We start from the raw sequence: 15,116 nt of genomic DNA, 5'->3' as shown, positions 1-15,116 counted from the left end.
TTTAATATTATTCCAATTAATCGTACGACGACTGCTTACATTTTTCTCATTCCAAATATTTACAGATTTCCCACAATCCCCTGCTTTCCACGCCAAAAATCTCATTGATTTAACATTGAGTGAGTTTACAGTTCATATTTACAGCGTTCTCGTTTCATATGTTCAATATTTAGTTCATTCGTCTCGCCTTAGGGATCATTGCCATCATTCCAGTAGTTCATACATTCCAATATTTTCCCATAATTCTATATTTTTCATCCTTTAATATTCCACAGTTCGTTTTCAATGGGAGGATTCTAGATTTAACTTTTCACATTTTGAGCTTTCCCATTACACTCACAACATTTAACTCATTCATTTCGCCTTAAGGACCATTTCTATCGTTCCAATAATTCATACACATTCATATTTTCCCATAATTCCATAGTTTTCACCTCTAATCATTTATAATTCATTCACAATGGCATATTTGACATTTCACATTTGAAGCTTCCCCATTTCACATACACATCATTCAATTACCCATATTTTAATTTTAATTACCCATAATTCCTCATTCATTTCCACTTTTCTCACCAAAAATTTGTAACCTTCCTCCTTCGCCATTTCTCATTCGATTTACACTGTTCCAACTTTAATCGATTCCCTTGATTCCCGCCATTCCATGGATTTATCTATTTTCCTCATCCCACATTTCAAAATGTTTCCACTATTCCATTTAATTCAGTTTTTCCCTTGTATCTTCTACATTATATGGCCTATTCAAGCCGTTCCAACTTTGTAATATTCAGAATATTACACATCATTCCACAATTCAATGCCTCTCCCTTCGGCGTTTTTGCCTTCACACGCAATTTCTTCGGGAATTGCACATGTTCTAGTTCAACACAAAATCCATTATTTTTTTTTTTCCTCAGAAAGACTTTCATGACTTGCTTGTAGAGTGTGTCTTCGCGTTTCATTTCCAATAATAAACCCTTTTGTATTGACATGGACGGCAATGCCAAAAGTCGCGTCGGTCCAATTTCTGTTTGGCTCTTCTTCACCCATTGTGGGTTAAAAAAAAAAAAAAGAAGAGAAAAAAAAAATGTCTGCAGGTCTGGCTTCGATGTACGCAAATGCTACCGTTAGCTGGTTAAGCAACATGTTTTTTTCTTTTTTTTTTTAAAATAACTTTATTGAACTACTTCCACTATTAAAAATGGTGAGTCAATATAGCAGTGAGCATCCAGTTACGACGCGTTCTACGTGAGGGTTCTTTTATGGGTCGATTGGCTATTGCAGCTGTCTAACAAAAAAATATGGGCCCGTACACAATATGTCATTGCACACTACAACAGAAGCCTTCATACTGTTCAAGCGAATGCCTCCGGGCTCAGGCAGACTTCATGTCTGCCTGGCGACACGCTAAAAACTCTGTACTAAAACTCAAGAGGACTGTAACCATCTGGATATAATATGACAGAATGTGGAGAATAATTTTATATACACACATGGACAAAATTGTTGGTACCCCTCAGTTAAAGAAGGAAAAACCCACAATTCTCACTGAAATCACTTGAAACTTACCAAAGTAACAATAAATACAAATTTATTGAAAATTAAATAATCGAAATCAGCCATCACTTTTGAATTGCTGATTAATATAATTATTTAAAAAAACAAACTAATGAAACAGGCCTGGACAAAAATGATGGTACCTCTATAAAAGATTGAAAACTATTTGACCAGACTGACATGATTAACTCAGGTGTGTCCTTTAATTGACATCACAGGTGTTTCCAAACTCATAATCAGTCAGTCTGCCTATTTAAAGGGAGACAAGTAGTCACTCTGCTGTTTGGTGAAAAGGTGTGTAGTGTACCACACTGAACATGGACAACAGAAAGCGAAGGAGAGAATTGTCCCAGGGCATCCGAAAAAAAATTATAGACAAACATCTTAAAGGTAAAGGCTATAAGACCATCTCTAAACAGCTTGAAGTTCCTGTGACAACAGTGGCTCATATTATTCAGAAGTTCAAGACCCACGGGACAGTAGCCAACCTCTCTGGACGTGGCCGCAAGAGGAAAATTGATGACAAATTGAAGAGACGGATCGTTCAAATTGTATCCAAAGAGCCCAGAACAACCTCCAAAGAAATTAAAGGTGAACTCCAAGGCCAAGGTACATCAGTGTCAGATCGCACCATTCGTCGTCGTTTGAGCCAAAGTAGACTTCATGGCAGACGACCAAGGAGGACACCACTGCTGAAAAAAAAATCATAAAAAAGCGAGACTGGAATTTGCAAAAATGCATGTTTACAAGCCACAAAGCTTCTGGGAGAATGTCCTTTGGGCAGATGAGACCAAACTGGAGCTTTTTGGTAAAGCACATCAACTCTATGTTTCTTAGACTCAAAAACCAAGCATACGAAGAAAAGAACACTGTCCCTACGGTGAAACATGGAGGAGGCTCAGTAATGTTTTGGGGCTGCTTTGCTGCATCTGGCACAGGGTGTCTTGAATGTGTGCAAGGTAAAATTAAATCTGTAGACTATCAAGGCATTCTGGAGAGAAATGTGCTGCCTGGTGTCAGAAAGCTTGGTCTCAGTCGCAGGTCATGGGTCTTCCAACAGGACAACGATCCAAAACACACAGCCAAAAACACCCAAGAATGGCTGAGAGAAAAGCGTTGGACTATTCTAAAGTGGCCTTCCATGAGCCCAGATCTGAATCCCATTGAACATCTGTGGAAGGAGCTGAAACTTGCCATTTGGAGAAGACACCCATCAAACCTGAGACAACTGGAGCAGTTTGCTCATGAGGAGTGGGTCAAAATACCTGATGACAGCTGCAGAACGCTCATTGACAAATACAGAAATCGCTTAATTGCAGTGATTGCCTCAAAAGGTTGTGCAACAAAATATGAAGTTATGGGTACCATCATTTTTTGTCCAGGCCTCTTTCATTAGTTTGTTTTTTTACATAATTATGTTAATCTGCAATTCAAAAGTGATGGCTGATTTTGATTATTTAATTTTCAATAATTTTTTATTTATTTTTACTTTTGTAAGTTTCAAGTGATTTCAGTGAGAATTGTGGGTTTTTACTTCTTTAACTGTGGGGTACCAACAATTTTGTCCACGTGTGTGTATATATAGTCATAATAAATTTAAAATGAAATTGACTTTTGTTATTGTTATTATAATTATTACAGTTTATTGTAGTTATGATGTCAGGTTATATTAGGCCATCAGAGAAGGCCTTGCACGCCCTGACGGTCCACCATTGGATTTTTCCATACTTGGCCGAACCGGGGTTGAAAGTCTCGACAAATGTTGGCGGCCTGTCAAAGAGTGTGACATATATTTTGAGTGACAAAAAACATACCATTAATCTTTCAGTTTACAACTACAATCAAACAAATGTACAAAAACAAATAAAATACTTTGTTCAGCTATTGTGTGGTTTTTGTGTGTCTGGGATTTCCGCGCAAGACGATGATGTCAAATCTGTTACAAACAGCAACACGGAGATTAACAGTAGTGGTGGACCCCAAAAACACAGAACGAATATAGGAAATGTATTTGTATTGGGTGTGGGAATGATTGTTCGTCCCTCTGTTAATCTGTCAACCAATTCAGGGTGTCCTCCACCTACTGCCCAATAATTGCTGGGTTAGGCAATTGCAAGCCTGCGAGCTCAGTGAGAAACAGTAGATACAGCTAATGGATGGACAAGTCAGAGCCATACTTTTGTCTTTTTACAACATTTTTTGGCATTGCCTCATGCCCGCACCGCAATTTGAGGAAAAAATGGTTAGATTGGAGAGCAAGGCACTTGGAAAACCCACCATGTGTACCTAAACGTTTTTTAAGCAGCCATAAGGAATTGAAAAGAATCTGCCCTTTTTTCCCACCACAATATTGTTTTTGAGTGTTGGTTTAGATTTGAGTGGCACGGTGGTAGATTGGCTATCATGTCAGACTCGCAGGTCAGAGTTACAGGGTTCAATATCAGTTTGGGCCTTCCTGTGTGAAGTTGGCATGTTCTCCCCGTGCTTGTGTGGGTTTTCTCTGTATACTCCGCTTTCCTCATATAATCCCAAAAACATGCATGGTAGTTGAACTTGGACACTCCAAATTGCCCTTAGGTGTGGTTGTGAGCATGAGTGGTTGGTTGTCTGTGTGCCCTGCAATTGGCTGGCAACCAGTTCAGGGTGTCCGCTGCTTGCTGCCCTAGTGAGGATAAGTTCGTATGGGAAATGGACATGTGGATGTTTAGAGTGATGGGGCACATCAAACATTGATGCAAATAATTTTGGACTTTTTACAACCTGCCAAATGAGTACAAACACCATGGAAAGTGTAAGAATGGATATGAAAATAAATAGTTTATTGAAATTATCGCAGTGTTTAAAAACAGAATTTGGCACGTTCCGGTGAATGGCTGCCTTTCTTCTTTTCCCTCTGGTCTGTCATGCTCTTTCATATTTGGTCATAGGGTTAGGGTTGCGTCGCTGTTGTGTCCTCAATGCCCCTGGCGTAAAGTCGCACCAGCTGCCCGTGAATCCTGATGGACCAACGAGAACATGCTGAATCCAGACTGTAGACCAGAGCTGGCAAATGACTAAATGACAAAATTATGTATTACCAGGGACACTGCCTTCAAAAAGTACAAATGATACAATCACAAAAAAACAAAACAAAACAATTTCCTGGTTAAATTACATACATTGTTAAATCCTGTAAATCCCTATACCTTTTAGAATTAACTGACCCATCCATCTGTTGTAAGACCCCGGCGCACAGACGCTCGCCGACTGCAAATGTGACACATCACCTGCAGAGGATGTCGGTGAAGGGCAGAATCTCGCCGTCACAGTTCCATACTGACGCTGTCGGCGCTTTGCTGCAGCAGAGGCCACACAGGTGCCCGCACGTGGCTTTTAATGGTCGCGCGGGTTTGTTGGTCAGGTGCTGCTGGGATCCATTCTTCCTTGTGTCCCCCTCATCTGCGAACTTCTCCTTCTCATCCTCTTCATTTCCTTCGACTAGACGGGCTTCTGCTGACTGCTTGTACACATCTTCTTCTTTGCCAGAGGACACCGAGAAGCGAATTGCCTTCACGCGGTGGACCTCTACAAACGGGAGATCAAACTGAAAACAAATTCATGTCAGCAAGGATATTTACCAACGTCTGGACTTTAAATGACCTAAGTTTTATGTTTTTCACAAAAATCGTATTTATGTATTATATATGAACCGAGTTCTATACAGTATATCTATATTCTTTAGGAATGCTTTTTCATTGCACAATATGCAAGTAAGTTATTTTGTTAACAAAAATGTTCAAATAAACACGCTTTCAACAATGAAGCTGCAAAGAAAATAATAATAATCACAATAATAACAATTCTGATGATTAACCCAGACAAAAAAAACTGATCACAATGAAAACTTCAGGTACAGTACTTGGTCCTGTGAGCTTGTGTGTCTGTAGAGGTATTTGAGGAAGCCCAGCTGGTCCGAGTCCCAAACCAGGATGAGGTCGCCCGTTCCATCGGCCAGGTGAGCCGAGGGCGAAAGGCCCAGAGGACTTTTGGGACACGAGCACGACATACAAGTCAGAGAGACGCAGCGGAATCTGCCCTCCACTCTCACCCACTGACCTGTAAGCAGCATACGCACACATATACACACCGCAAATGGAACTTTTAACGGGCAATGTATTGGAGATCGACCGACATGCTTTTTCAGGACCAATATTAATACAGATTATCAGCAGTCAATAGCCGTCATTATTATGCATCCTAACTGTAGAACAGCAATGTCATGGGCCTCCAAAAGAAACTGACAAGATGGCTTCAGGATACGCCTCATCATATCTTGACCTATTCTGCCGCTTGGGATATCTCAATCAACACAGAAAATGGCAAAGTAAAATAGCTGTTGAAATAATAGAAAAAAACCGTCATTCTAATAATAGTATTAATGACTTGCTTAAAGAGACAATATTGCAATGGGCTGCTGCCAGTTTCTGCAGCCTTTCTGTGGCTTATGCACACACACGCCTTCCCTACACACGCGCACACACACACACACACACACACACACACACTCCAAGGTCCCCACTGTTTACTAGCGTAGGTTAACCTAGAAGACTAGCGAGGATTCAAGAAAAGGCAATGCAACTTTATTTCTACATTTTATTTATTTTCTACATTTCCTTTAATGCACAAGGTATTTCAATGTGCTCCTCAGGGTTCAAAACTTGGTAAAGTCTCTTACACCCGACTCAGGAACAGCTTCATCCACCAGGCCGTGAGACTGCTGAACTCCCCCCCATCCGTGAAACTGCTGAACTCTCTCTCTCTCTCTCTCTCTCCACTCCTTTCTCTCACATTCAGCCCCAGCCAGAAGAAACACCTAGCTGGCCCCCTCCACCTAAACTCAAACTTTACTCATGCACTTGCAAAATTTGCACAGACTTGATGCTGCCATGTTTATTTATAATTATACTTCTATTGCACTAGCGATTACACTTAGAACTATAACAACTACCTCAAATGCACACAACTGGGACAACCACAGCCGGAGTTGTCCTGCTTTGTCTCGTACTGTTGGATTGTCCTGTCATATGCTGCTACTTATGTCTTGTCTTGGGATACTCTTGCCATACCTGTTTTTTTGTATTCAGTTTTCAGTTTTAGTTGTTAGTTGTTTAGTAGTTTAGCAACACTAGGCAAAGTAGATCAAACATACTGCACTTTACATTACTATAGATAAGTATCTAGTTTTTAGGTTTGTCTCATCTTGCGCACCTGCACTTTGTTATTGTACATGTAAAACGCAGAGTGAGAAACGCTATTTCGATTCCTTTGTATGTTAAGCACATGTGAAGAAATTGACAATAAACTTGACTTGACTTGACTTACTCTTTAAACTTACATTCCAACTTTAAAACATGTTACCTCTCCGCTGAGCACAGGCGCAACTAATCCACACAGCTTCTGGCTGCATGTGTGGGACCACTATAGAAAACCCATACCTTGACATATTTGCCCAAGTTTTGTAGGTTCTGCGTTATTATGCACTGAAACCAATGGCAAATTACATTTGTATTCGCTAACTTGGTGTAAGCTTCCAAAGTATGGTGTCTCTGTGACACTGTAGTGCGCGTGCTGCATTCACGTAACACCAGTCAACGACAACTGTAAATTCTCCACAATGCATGTTTAAATTTCAAACATTACAAACTTTGGTTATTTTTTTTATCTTAGAAATAGCGCTTTTTGCATTTTTTTTTTGCTCGTTTATCTTGCACTTAGCAATATGCATGTTCATCTTGGTCTTAAACGTTCAGGTAATTTCATCTCTATTAGCTCATTGCTTTCATCACCTTAAATGGACCACACACACAACACATTAAAGTAAATGTGCTGGTAGTAATTAAAGATGCAGTTGGCACAATATTTCTAAGAGTTTCAAATTGGATCACGGTTTATTATGAAAGCACTGTACCTTTTTAACAAGAACATCAATCTAAAAGACAGTATGATAACCTCGGGACATGATGAGAAATGTTGCATTCAGCATGGACACTGTGCATGTACAACCGCATTTGTGTGTATGTTTGCATGTGTGTGCGCATTACCCTCTGAGTGACTGTTAATTTCACTGAGGTATGAGCTGCATAGTGAGCTTGAATCTGAAGTGTGCGGGAAAAGCTGCTCTGTACTCCTGGAACACACGTCACACCTGAAGACAAAAATATACAACCAAATTAAAACATCCAAAAACGTCAGCATTGTTTTTTCTCAAATTGGGAAATTAACCAATTGTATTTATTAAATTGAATGTATTGCTCCGAAACCCAATGGGCATGAAACTTATTCGAGTCATTGGTGAATGAAATGTTTAATTAAGAATACTAGGGACCAACAATTTAAGCGTCCGGTGCTGACCATTTCACATCATCACCTAACAACGTAAGCCAAACGTAATGACATACAAACTTTGGTCTCCCAACAACAACAACAGACATTTTGTGGATTACCTCTCTGTTGATATTCTGCCATACTCTAGGTGGCAGTAAATGGACTCTACAGCATACAAACAACACTAATTTAACACAGAGGTAGAGATTCCTAGTAGATTCAAACGATGTAAATTCTTCCAAGCGTTTTTAAACAGACTCCTCGTCGCTCTCCAACGTGGTGCTCGTCAGTAATTTATATAACGCTATTCCCTTTCAGGCGATTCATAAAGGTGTTTTTATTGTCTAACTTACATAAGCAGGAGTTGGACCGCCATGTTACCCGTTCGTAAAAAAATTCCGGAAGATACACGTTGCGGAAAATCTGTTCTGCGTGGACTTCGCGGTCATTTTAACGCGTGCAGCCTCGCGGAGCTTACAGCAAGCCAACACTTGAAGACGGGATAAAAATTGCAGAATTTTTTAATCAAGAAGATCATTGTAATATGTATTTCTATAACTCTCGTTAAGAAGCCTTCACTTTTTACTGAATCGATTTGCAATTGAATTGGTTACCCTGACAGGCAGCGCGTCTTGTCCCTGGGACTGGAAAGCATGGGGTCTGCCGGCAGGAAGCGAACAACGCCTGCATAACTTCTGTTGCTCAGATACACCAGTATGCCTGCACAGAGGGACAAGGCTTGGAAATGAAGCGAATTGAAGGACTACATAGTGTAGTCATGACTTCACAACGATGTGAAGTCTTCGGAAAGACCGCGATTAATGCAATGACAACATCTTCAAGAAAGGGTCGCACTGCTGTCTCGTGGAGAGGTCGGATGGGAATCTTAGACCGTGAATACACATTCCAAAGGGTTCCCATACTTTTTCTAGCGTTTGCAGGCTCATACCGGCAAAGTCGTATCTCAGCGGTCCCATCCACCGTTTTTTTTCGCTCTGGGCCAGTACGTCGCCGTAGAAGCCATACCCGAGTAAGGACACGGAGTAGCGCACCAAAGTGCTAGAGTGATGCACCGAGCACACGTCCAAAGGCTGAGAGTCTCCTGCAAACGCCACATGACAATCTCTCACCTTTCAGGCCAAAATGTACATCTTTTGAGGATAAAGTATTTTGCGTGGGGGAGGGGGGGGTTGTTTTAATAGCCTGCTGCCTTTTCCCGCTGGTTTGGACATGGAGTGGGCAAACAATGTAAAATGTGTTGTAGTAATGGGAAAAAGTGCATTTGTTTCTGTCTTTACCAATGATGATGTGCAAAGCTGAAGTAACGGGATCAATCACCCCCACAGTGGCAAAGCACACACAGTCTGTGGAGCCTACGCAAAAAAACAAAACAAAAAAAAACAAAAAAACAAGAAGGAATGACACAATGACACTATTTTCATTCATGATCAGGAGCAAGTCTCGCAACCAGCCAAAGGCAGATGTGGTAGGGGTGGGGCCAGACCGAGAATTGGCAATTTGGTAGAAAGGCACCGCTTGGAAAAAAAGATAGACTGAGGCGGTGCACGCCATGTGCGCAGCCGGATCCCATTGTGGCCCCTCCCTATCCCTTTAAATGTTGCACCAAACTTGCTCTATCAAATCAAAGTAGATCTGCTTGTAAATGGTCTACAAGTTTGTCTACTTTTGGTGACAGAATTGCAAGATGCGTCATGGGCGTGGAATACAGGCAAAGTGCATATCTCCCAAAATCCTAAACACGACAAAGTGTACCTGCCCTGTCGCAAAAATTAGGAAGTACATTTTTTTAAGCATCTGGCAGAAACTATTTGTTGCCAAAATGTCGGATGTGCTAGTGGAGGATTCAGTGCGCCGGCACTCCCAAAAATCCGCAATGGGGTCTATTGAATTCCCAAATAGATAAACGAGACTTGCGCCTGCACAAAAATAAAGATACACTGATATTAGACCGAGCCCGTCTACCAAATTAAGAGCCCAATGAGTGTGTGGCAGGTGTCAATTTTTGTGTTAGGCACTGACCTGCCGGGATGATGCCAATATGGAGCGGACACGCTTGTAACACCACGGACGGGTCGTTCTCACACAACCCCGCTTCTTGTTGCGTTCGACCAATCACGCCGTGGAGAACTTCACTGAACATGCCGTCACCACCAACACACACCACTCTGTTGTACACACACAAAAACATTAAGTTGTGGTCTGAATCTATGGGCGCCACTGAAACGGTCCCAACATATGCGAGAGGTCCGCAAAAAGACAGTAAAACCCAGGATTTAATTCCTACCATGTAGAGACAAACACACACACAAGCGGGGTTTTCTATCATAGTTGGATATGTGTTTGACATTTTGCATTTCCTAGCCCCTAACTTTACCAGTCACACTCATAATCCAATTTAAACCTATTTTAAAACCATTACTCTAAAAGCATGTTGTGACTTTCCAAAACAGGTCTGAACTTGTTGGGTCCAACAAAATGGTCCCCATGAATACAAGCAGTCACCACAAAGACAGTAAAATGCGGAATTTGGTCCCCATAATGTTGCAAAAACCATGAGCACACACACACATACACACTCCTACCCGTCCAAGCCTGTGAGATCTTTCTTGAGGAGGTGGTCTCGGGCTTGGTTGGCTCGCTCTGTTACTAAATGTAAAATCAAAAATAATGTCAAAATATGAATAAAGCACCACTTTGAAATCAGTCATTTAAGTTTGGTTCAGATTTGTTTAGTGTGCCTCGATATAGACTGGTGACAGGACCAATGTCTATATCAGGCCTAAACTGGGTGAATGTCACCGAAAATGCATGGACAATTTACAGGAAATTATTATTATACTCTAGTTTCAGTCTGGATCCTTTAATGAAGCACTTCTAATACAATCAATATGGTTCCCGCATTTTCCGGACTATAATGTTTTCATTTTCGCAAATCAGTTGCACCTTTTGTATGGACGTCAAAGTAAAGTAGAATACGGTGTAACTCATTTGCTGAACTGTAAAGGCATAGCGTGTAAGATTTAGACCATTTTTGACAGACAGCAGGAGGTGCTGCAGGGGCTGCATTTACTATCGTCCATAGCTATAACAGACATGGCCGCCACCGGAGAAGTGCCACACCCTATGTAATATAATTTCATGATAACTAGACCAATGATTATACATGTATACATGTATTTAATAATACTGCTGGTCATTAAGAACACATTCATTTGCAAGTTTTTGAAATTTAGTCATTTAATGAATTAGTTTTGAATGAAAAACTGTCTAAATTTTACACACTGTCCTTTTAAGGAAAAAAAAAAACAATGAAAGGTGCATAAAGGTGTAGAAGGCGGTTACGCCTGAGTTTAAATGGCCAAATATTTCAAATGTGCCGTGATTGAAAAACCTGCAATTCAGGGGCTTGCCTATCAGTCAGAGGCAGTTTGTTGCGCAGCTTTGGAGCTGCTACCACAAAAGCTCTGGTGTCCCCTGAGCTTTGGGAACAGCCAGCAGGAGCTCATCGGAGGACCTAAAGAACCTTGGATTCCAGCAGGCCAGAGGTAGATGGGTGCCGGTCCATTTGAGCAATTAAAAGAGACTTTCAGGACAGGAGTATTTAGTGACATTTAGCATGATGTGATTTTGAAGCACGCACACCTTGGTGTCGAAGAGACACCATACATTGCAAGCCTAAGGCCAATTTCTTCAGATAGAGAGTGCGAGATACAATCGGTCACTGATTTTAGCGGACAATCGCACAGAATCCACAAAACACGTGTGTGCTCACTTCATTTGCGCTACACCAGTAAACAGTAACTCTAAATATTCCACCCTGGGTCTTTAAGATAGAGTCGGGGTAACGGGGTGTTTTGTTTTGTTTGTTGGAGGCAACTGTTATTTTGGGCCAATACGGCACCCAGAATAAGAAACCAAGTGCTACTAAAAGTCCTATCGTGTTTTCCTACCAATAACTTGACAGGTGATTCCGGCCAGCTCAAAAAGAGGAGCAACCAGAGTGTCGTAGATTTGCCTTCCTTTCTTCTTTCCTCCAAATGGATTGATAAAGACCAATAATCTGCTTGGACGCAAAGGACCTGAAATGATTGGTATGGATGATTATTAGAAGTGCTTTGATCAATCAAAACTAATCAAGTCTATGAAAGTCAACCCATTATCATCATCAAAATAAAACATTTGCAAACATCTGCTTTTCCTTTAGAAATCAATGCTCAAAAGAAGTTTTAAAGTACAGATCAAATCAGCAACTAAAGTTTCCCCGACCGAATGTTTGAAAACAGGTCGTTTTTAAACAATGGAAAGAAAAAAAATCGGATTCAATTACTTAAATGATCGTTTGTCGCAGAACGAATAATATTTCATTTCCAAGCATACATAGAGTAGTATTCCTATTGAAACGTTGCCTCCTTACAATGAGTTTTGAGAGAAGCTCTCAGATGTTTAGTCCACTGGTCTCTCAGATCCCGACTAGGACAGCTAAACTGGATTTGACCCAGTCGCCATAGCAACCCGCGGGAGCCTCTGCTCCTCACCCGCTTCACATAGAGCACTGTAAAAAAAAATAGGAGAGAAGGGAACCGAGTCACAAGCACTATTAAATCAAAAAGTGACTATTAGGACCACGAAACGTTCTTCCACTCGACGGCATAACGGCTGTCACCAACACAATGATAGCTATGTGTCTAACTAAACAAGCCCATATCAACGCACCGGTGAAGTCTTTATCTGACACCTCTGTGGACTTGCAGGACGGGATGCTGACTCGCCCCTCCTCCACACCGACGACATCCGCCACTGACACTGAAACTGAAAACCAAACGAGTGGCATCGTTGAAAGACGAGAAAAGTAAACTATCGGCATGATCTCCATTTGAGACGTGTGCGCGGACAAAAACAAGAGCACAATCATTTGATCTCAATCACTTTTTCCGACCATTAAAAAGTCAAAAGCGATTCTGTGGTGAAGAGAGCACCCACATTTAGGGCCCCGCTCATGCACACACACAGACAGATACATACACATATATTATATATTATATATATATATTATATATATATATATATATATATATATATGTATATGTATAAACAAACAGAGAAAGAGAGAGAGAGAGAGATGTCTAAATGCAGGCGTTAGTGATATCGTGGATGTGGTTGTGTTCACGTACACACTCATTCATGTTAATGAATAGAAGCCAGCAAACAAGTGCCATGGAAAATCAGGTTGCTCTATTAGGAAACGCTATACAGACGGTGTTGAGTGTGCTCGGTGCTCCCGTTGGAGTAGGTATATACATACACTTGACGCCCATCTGTCACAGTTGGGCTCGTTGGTGCTGTTGAACCGGTTGTGCATGTTTGCTACTCTAACTCCAAGTGCTTATAATGACAACCCTGAATTACTCTCAAAGTACTCACAGCACCACAATTACAGCACATGGTTTAGTGTCGTCTAAATGCAACAAAATTGCACTTATTGTCATGGAAGCTTATTCCCGCTTTTTGCGGCTAAAAATCTTTCCAAACTTAAGTGCATTTAGGCCTGGAGGTAGAAATGGACAATGGTCAGCCTCATCCATCCTACATCAGGGGTTTTCTCATTGTAATTTCAGCTTTGACCAACTGTTCATTACACCACAGGAAAAACGAAACTAAAGGTGACTTGCTTTTGAAATGGGAGCTACCGCTCTTGTGGACCAGATGATACAAACACAAGAGCGTGTTTTTCGTTCTTTTCCCGTGTCGGTTTAATTTCCTTTTGCCAAAGAATTAACTGTACGATTAATGCATCTTTTTATTTTAAACTATGGTGATACGTGTCATAGATTTACCCAATTGACTGGAATAACAAATATTTGTGTTATCATTCTAAAAGCAAATTTCTTAAATGACTGCAAAAAATAACTTTAAAAATCGAGAATCTCCACATGCCAACATTTCCCAGTTTTGGGGAACTATTTAGCACTCACTCCCAGCTTTTTTTATGTCCACATTTCAAACAATAAAATCCTCAAACTACGATTGTAATGTTAAACATATTACCCTGCTTGGACCGAATTTCTTAACCGGTTCAAGTCTCTCTCTCACATTGGTGCCGGTGAAAAAAACATCAACTTAAAAGTCACATTGCTACACGTTTACTTCGAGAATTCCCGAAAATGAGTTACAGTATTGGATTTGTGTGTGAGAGCGGAGTGAAAGTGCGATGTACCTGTTTGCTCATGGTGGTTCTTCTTATCTACTCGGGTCCAATTGAAGGCCCAGCCGGTGAGCACAGCTCTGTAGCGCCTGTTGCCGAGCCACAAGCTGGACTCCATCCGGACGCCACACTCGGCCACCAATCAGCCCTTCCAAGTCTGCGAGCACTTAAGTAAAGTTGGCAAGATATTGGCACATTCGGACTTTCGCGATCAATACCTCTCGGACAAAACGTCTCATAGAGATCAATTGCGTCTTTTCACTGAAAGAAACGGTTTAAATATCTTACAAATGTCTTTTTTTGTTCTGCGAGCTTCGCTGACCAGCTCCAGCTGCAGCACAGCGGCTCTCGCGTGTAAATTAGCTAAGAACCGGGTTGTTCGTCTTTGTGTATTTAGAAGCCGCCCGCCTCAAAGGACAACCCCGATTGGTTTATGAAGGCGCGTACATGTTAGAATATAAAACCAGGACTGTAGGAAAACTTTTGGGCTTAAGGTTCTTTTTTTTTTTTTAATTGTTCAGTCAAAGTTTGGGGAAAAATAGGACAACTGTAATTGTAAAATACAGTAGTTTATTTCAATGAGCAATTGACTAGTACTTTTCTTAAATTTTAACCAAATTCTATTGTATCTTTCGCATTTCTCTTATACTGCAACTATGTTTCATGATCAGTTGTTTTATTCAACTTTTGTTCAAAATACAGAGACGAATGTGCAGTTATCACTGTGATTCTCAATTATGTTTTGCAAAAGCCCCGTCTAGGAAAGAGACCCCCCCCCCCCCCCCCCACACACACACACACACACTCGCCACGCCGACCATAAAGATTATCTATGAAAACTGTATGTTATAAAACGGTTTGTCTAAGCAGAAAAAAACAAATGCATCAAATAACCTGAAAAAAGCATGTACTGTAAAACCTTATTTTCTCACAATTACACTTCGCATAGCAAAAACTAATTCTTTTACCTGGG

The 15,116-nt window shown here is 40.9% G+C and overlaps 1 protein-coding gene across 4 annotated transcripts; it reads right to left on the bottom strand.

Annotated features, from left to right (window-relative positions):
- Positions 1-4,355: 4,355 nt before the first annotated feature.
- Positions 4,356-14,518, bottom strand: LOC148427892 (ceramide kinase). Of its 4 annotated transcripts, none has more exons than XM_088407615.1 (14): positions 14,432-14,495; positions 14,156-14,309; positions 12,655-12,750; positions 12,356-12,493; positions 11,892-12,020; positions 10,524-10,587; positions 9,961-10,106; positions 9,219-9,293; positions 8,870-9,022; positions 8,535-8,640; positions 7,638-7,741; positions 5,456-5,652; positions 4,824-5,140; positions 4,356-4,553 (listed from the first exon to the last, which is right to left on the bottom strand). In XM_088407615.1, exons 2-14 carry the CDS (start codon positions 14,259-14,261, stop codon positions 4,487-4,489), a joined length of 1,698 nt encoding a protein of 565 aa, XP_088263741.1. In that variant the 5' UTR covers positions 14,262-14,309; positions 14,432-14,495; the 3' UTR covers positions 4,356-4,486. The 4 variants fall into 4 exon arrangements, with proteins under 4 accessions (XP_088263741.1, XP_088263742.1, XP_088263740.1 ...); XM_088407616.1 differs by having other exon boundaries at positions 14,156-14,300; positions 14,432-14,491; XM_088407614.1 differs by having other exon boundaries at positions 14,156-14,518.
- Positions 14,519-15,116: the final 598 nt, after the last annotated feature.

The sequence above is a fragment of the Hippichthys cyanospilos genome, chromosome 2 (assembly GCF_059441005.1).
Source record: "Hippichthys cyanospilos isolate Australia breed blue-spotted pipefish chromosome 2, RoL_Hcya_1.0, whole genome shotgun sequence".
NCBI classification, from domain to species: Eukaryota; Metazoa; Chordata; class Actinopteri; order Syngnathiformes; family Syngnathidae; genus Hippichthys; species Hippichthys cyanospilos.
Note: the sequence above shows the minus strand (reverse complement) of the source record. Positions and strands in the feature narration are given on the sequence as shown.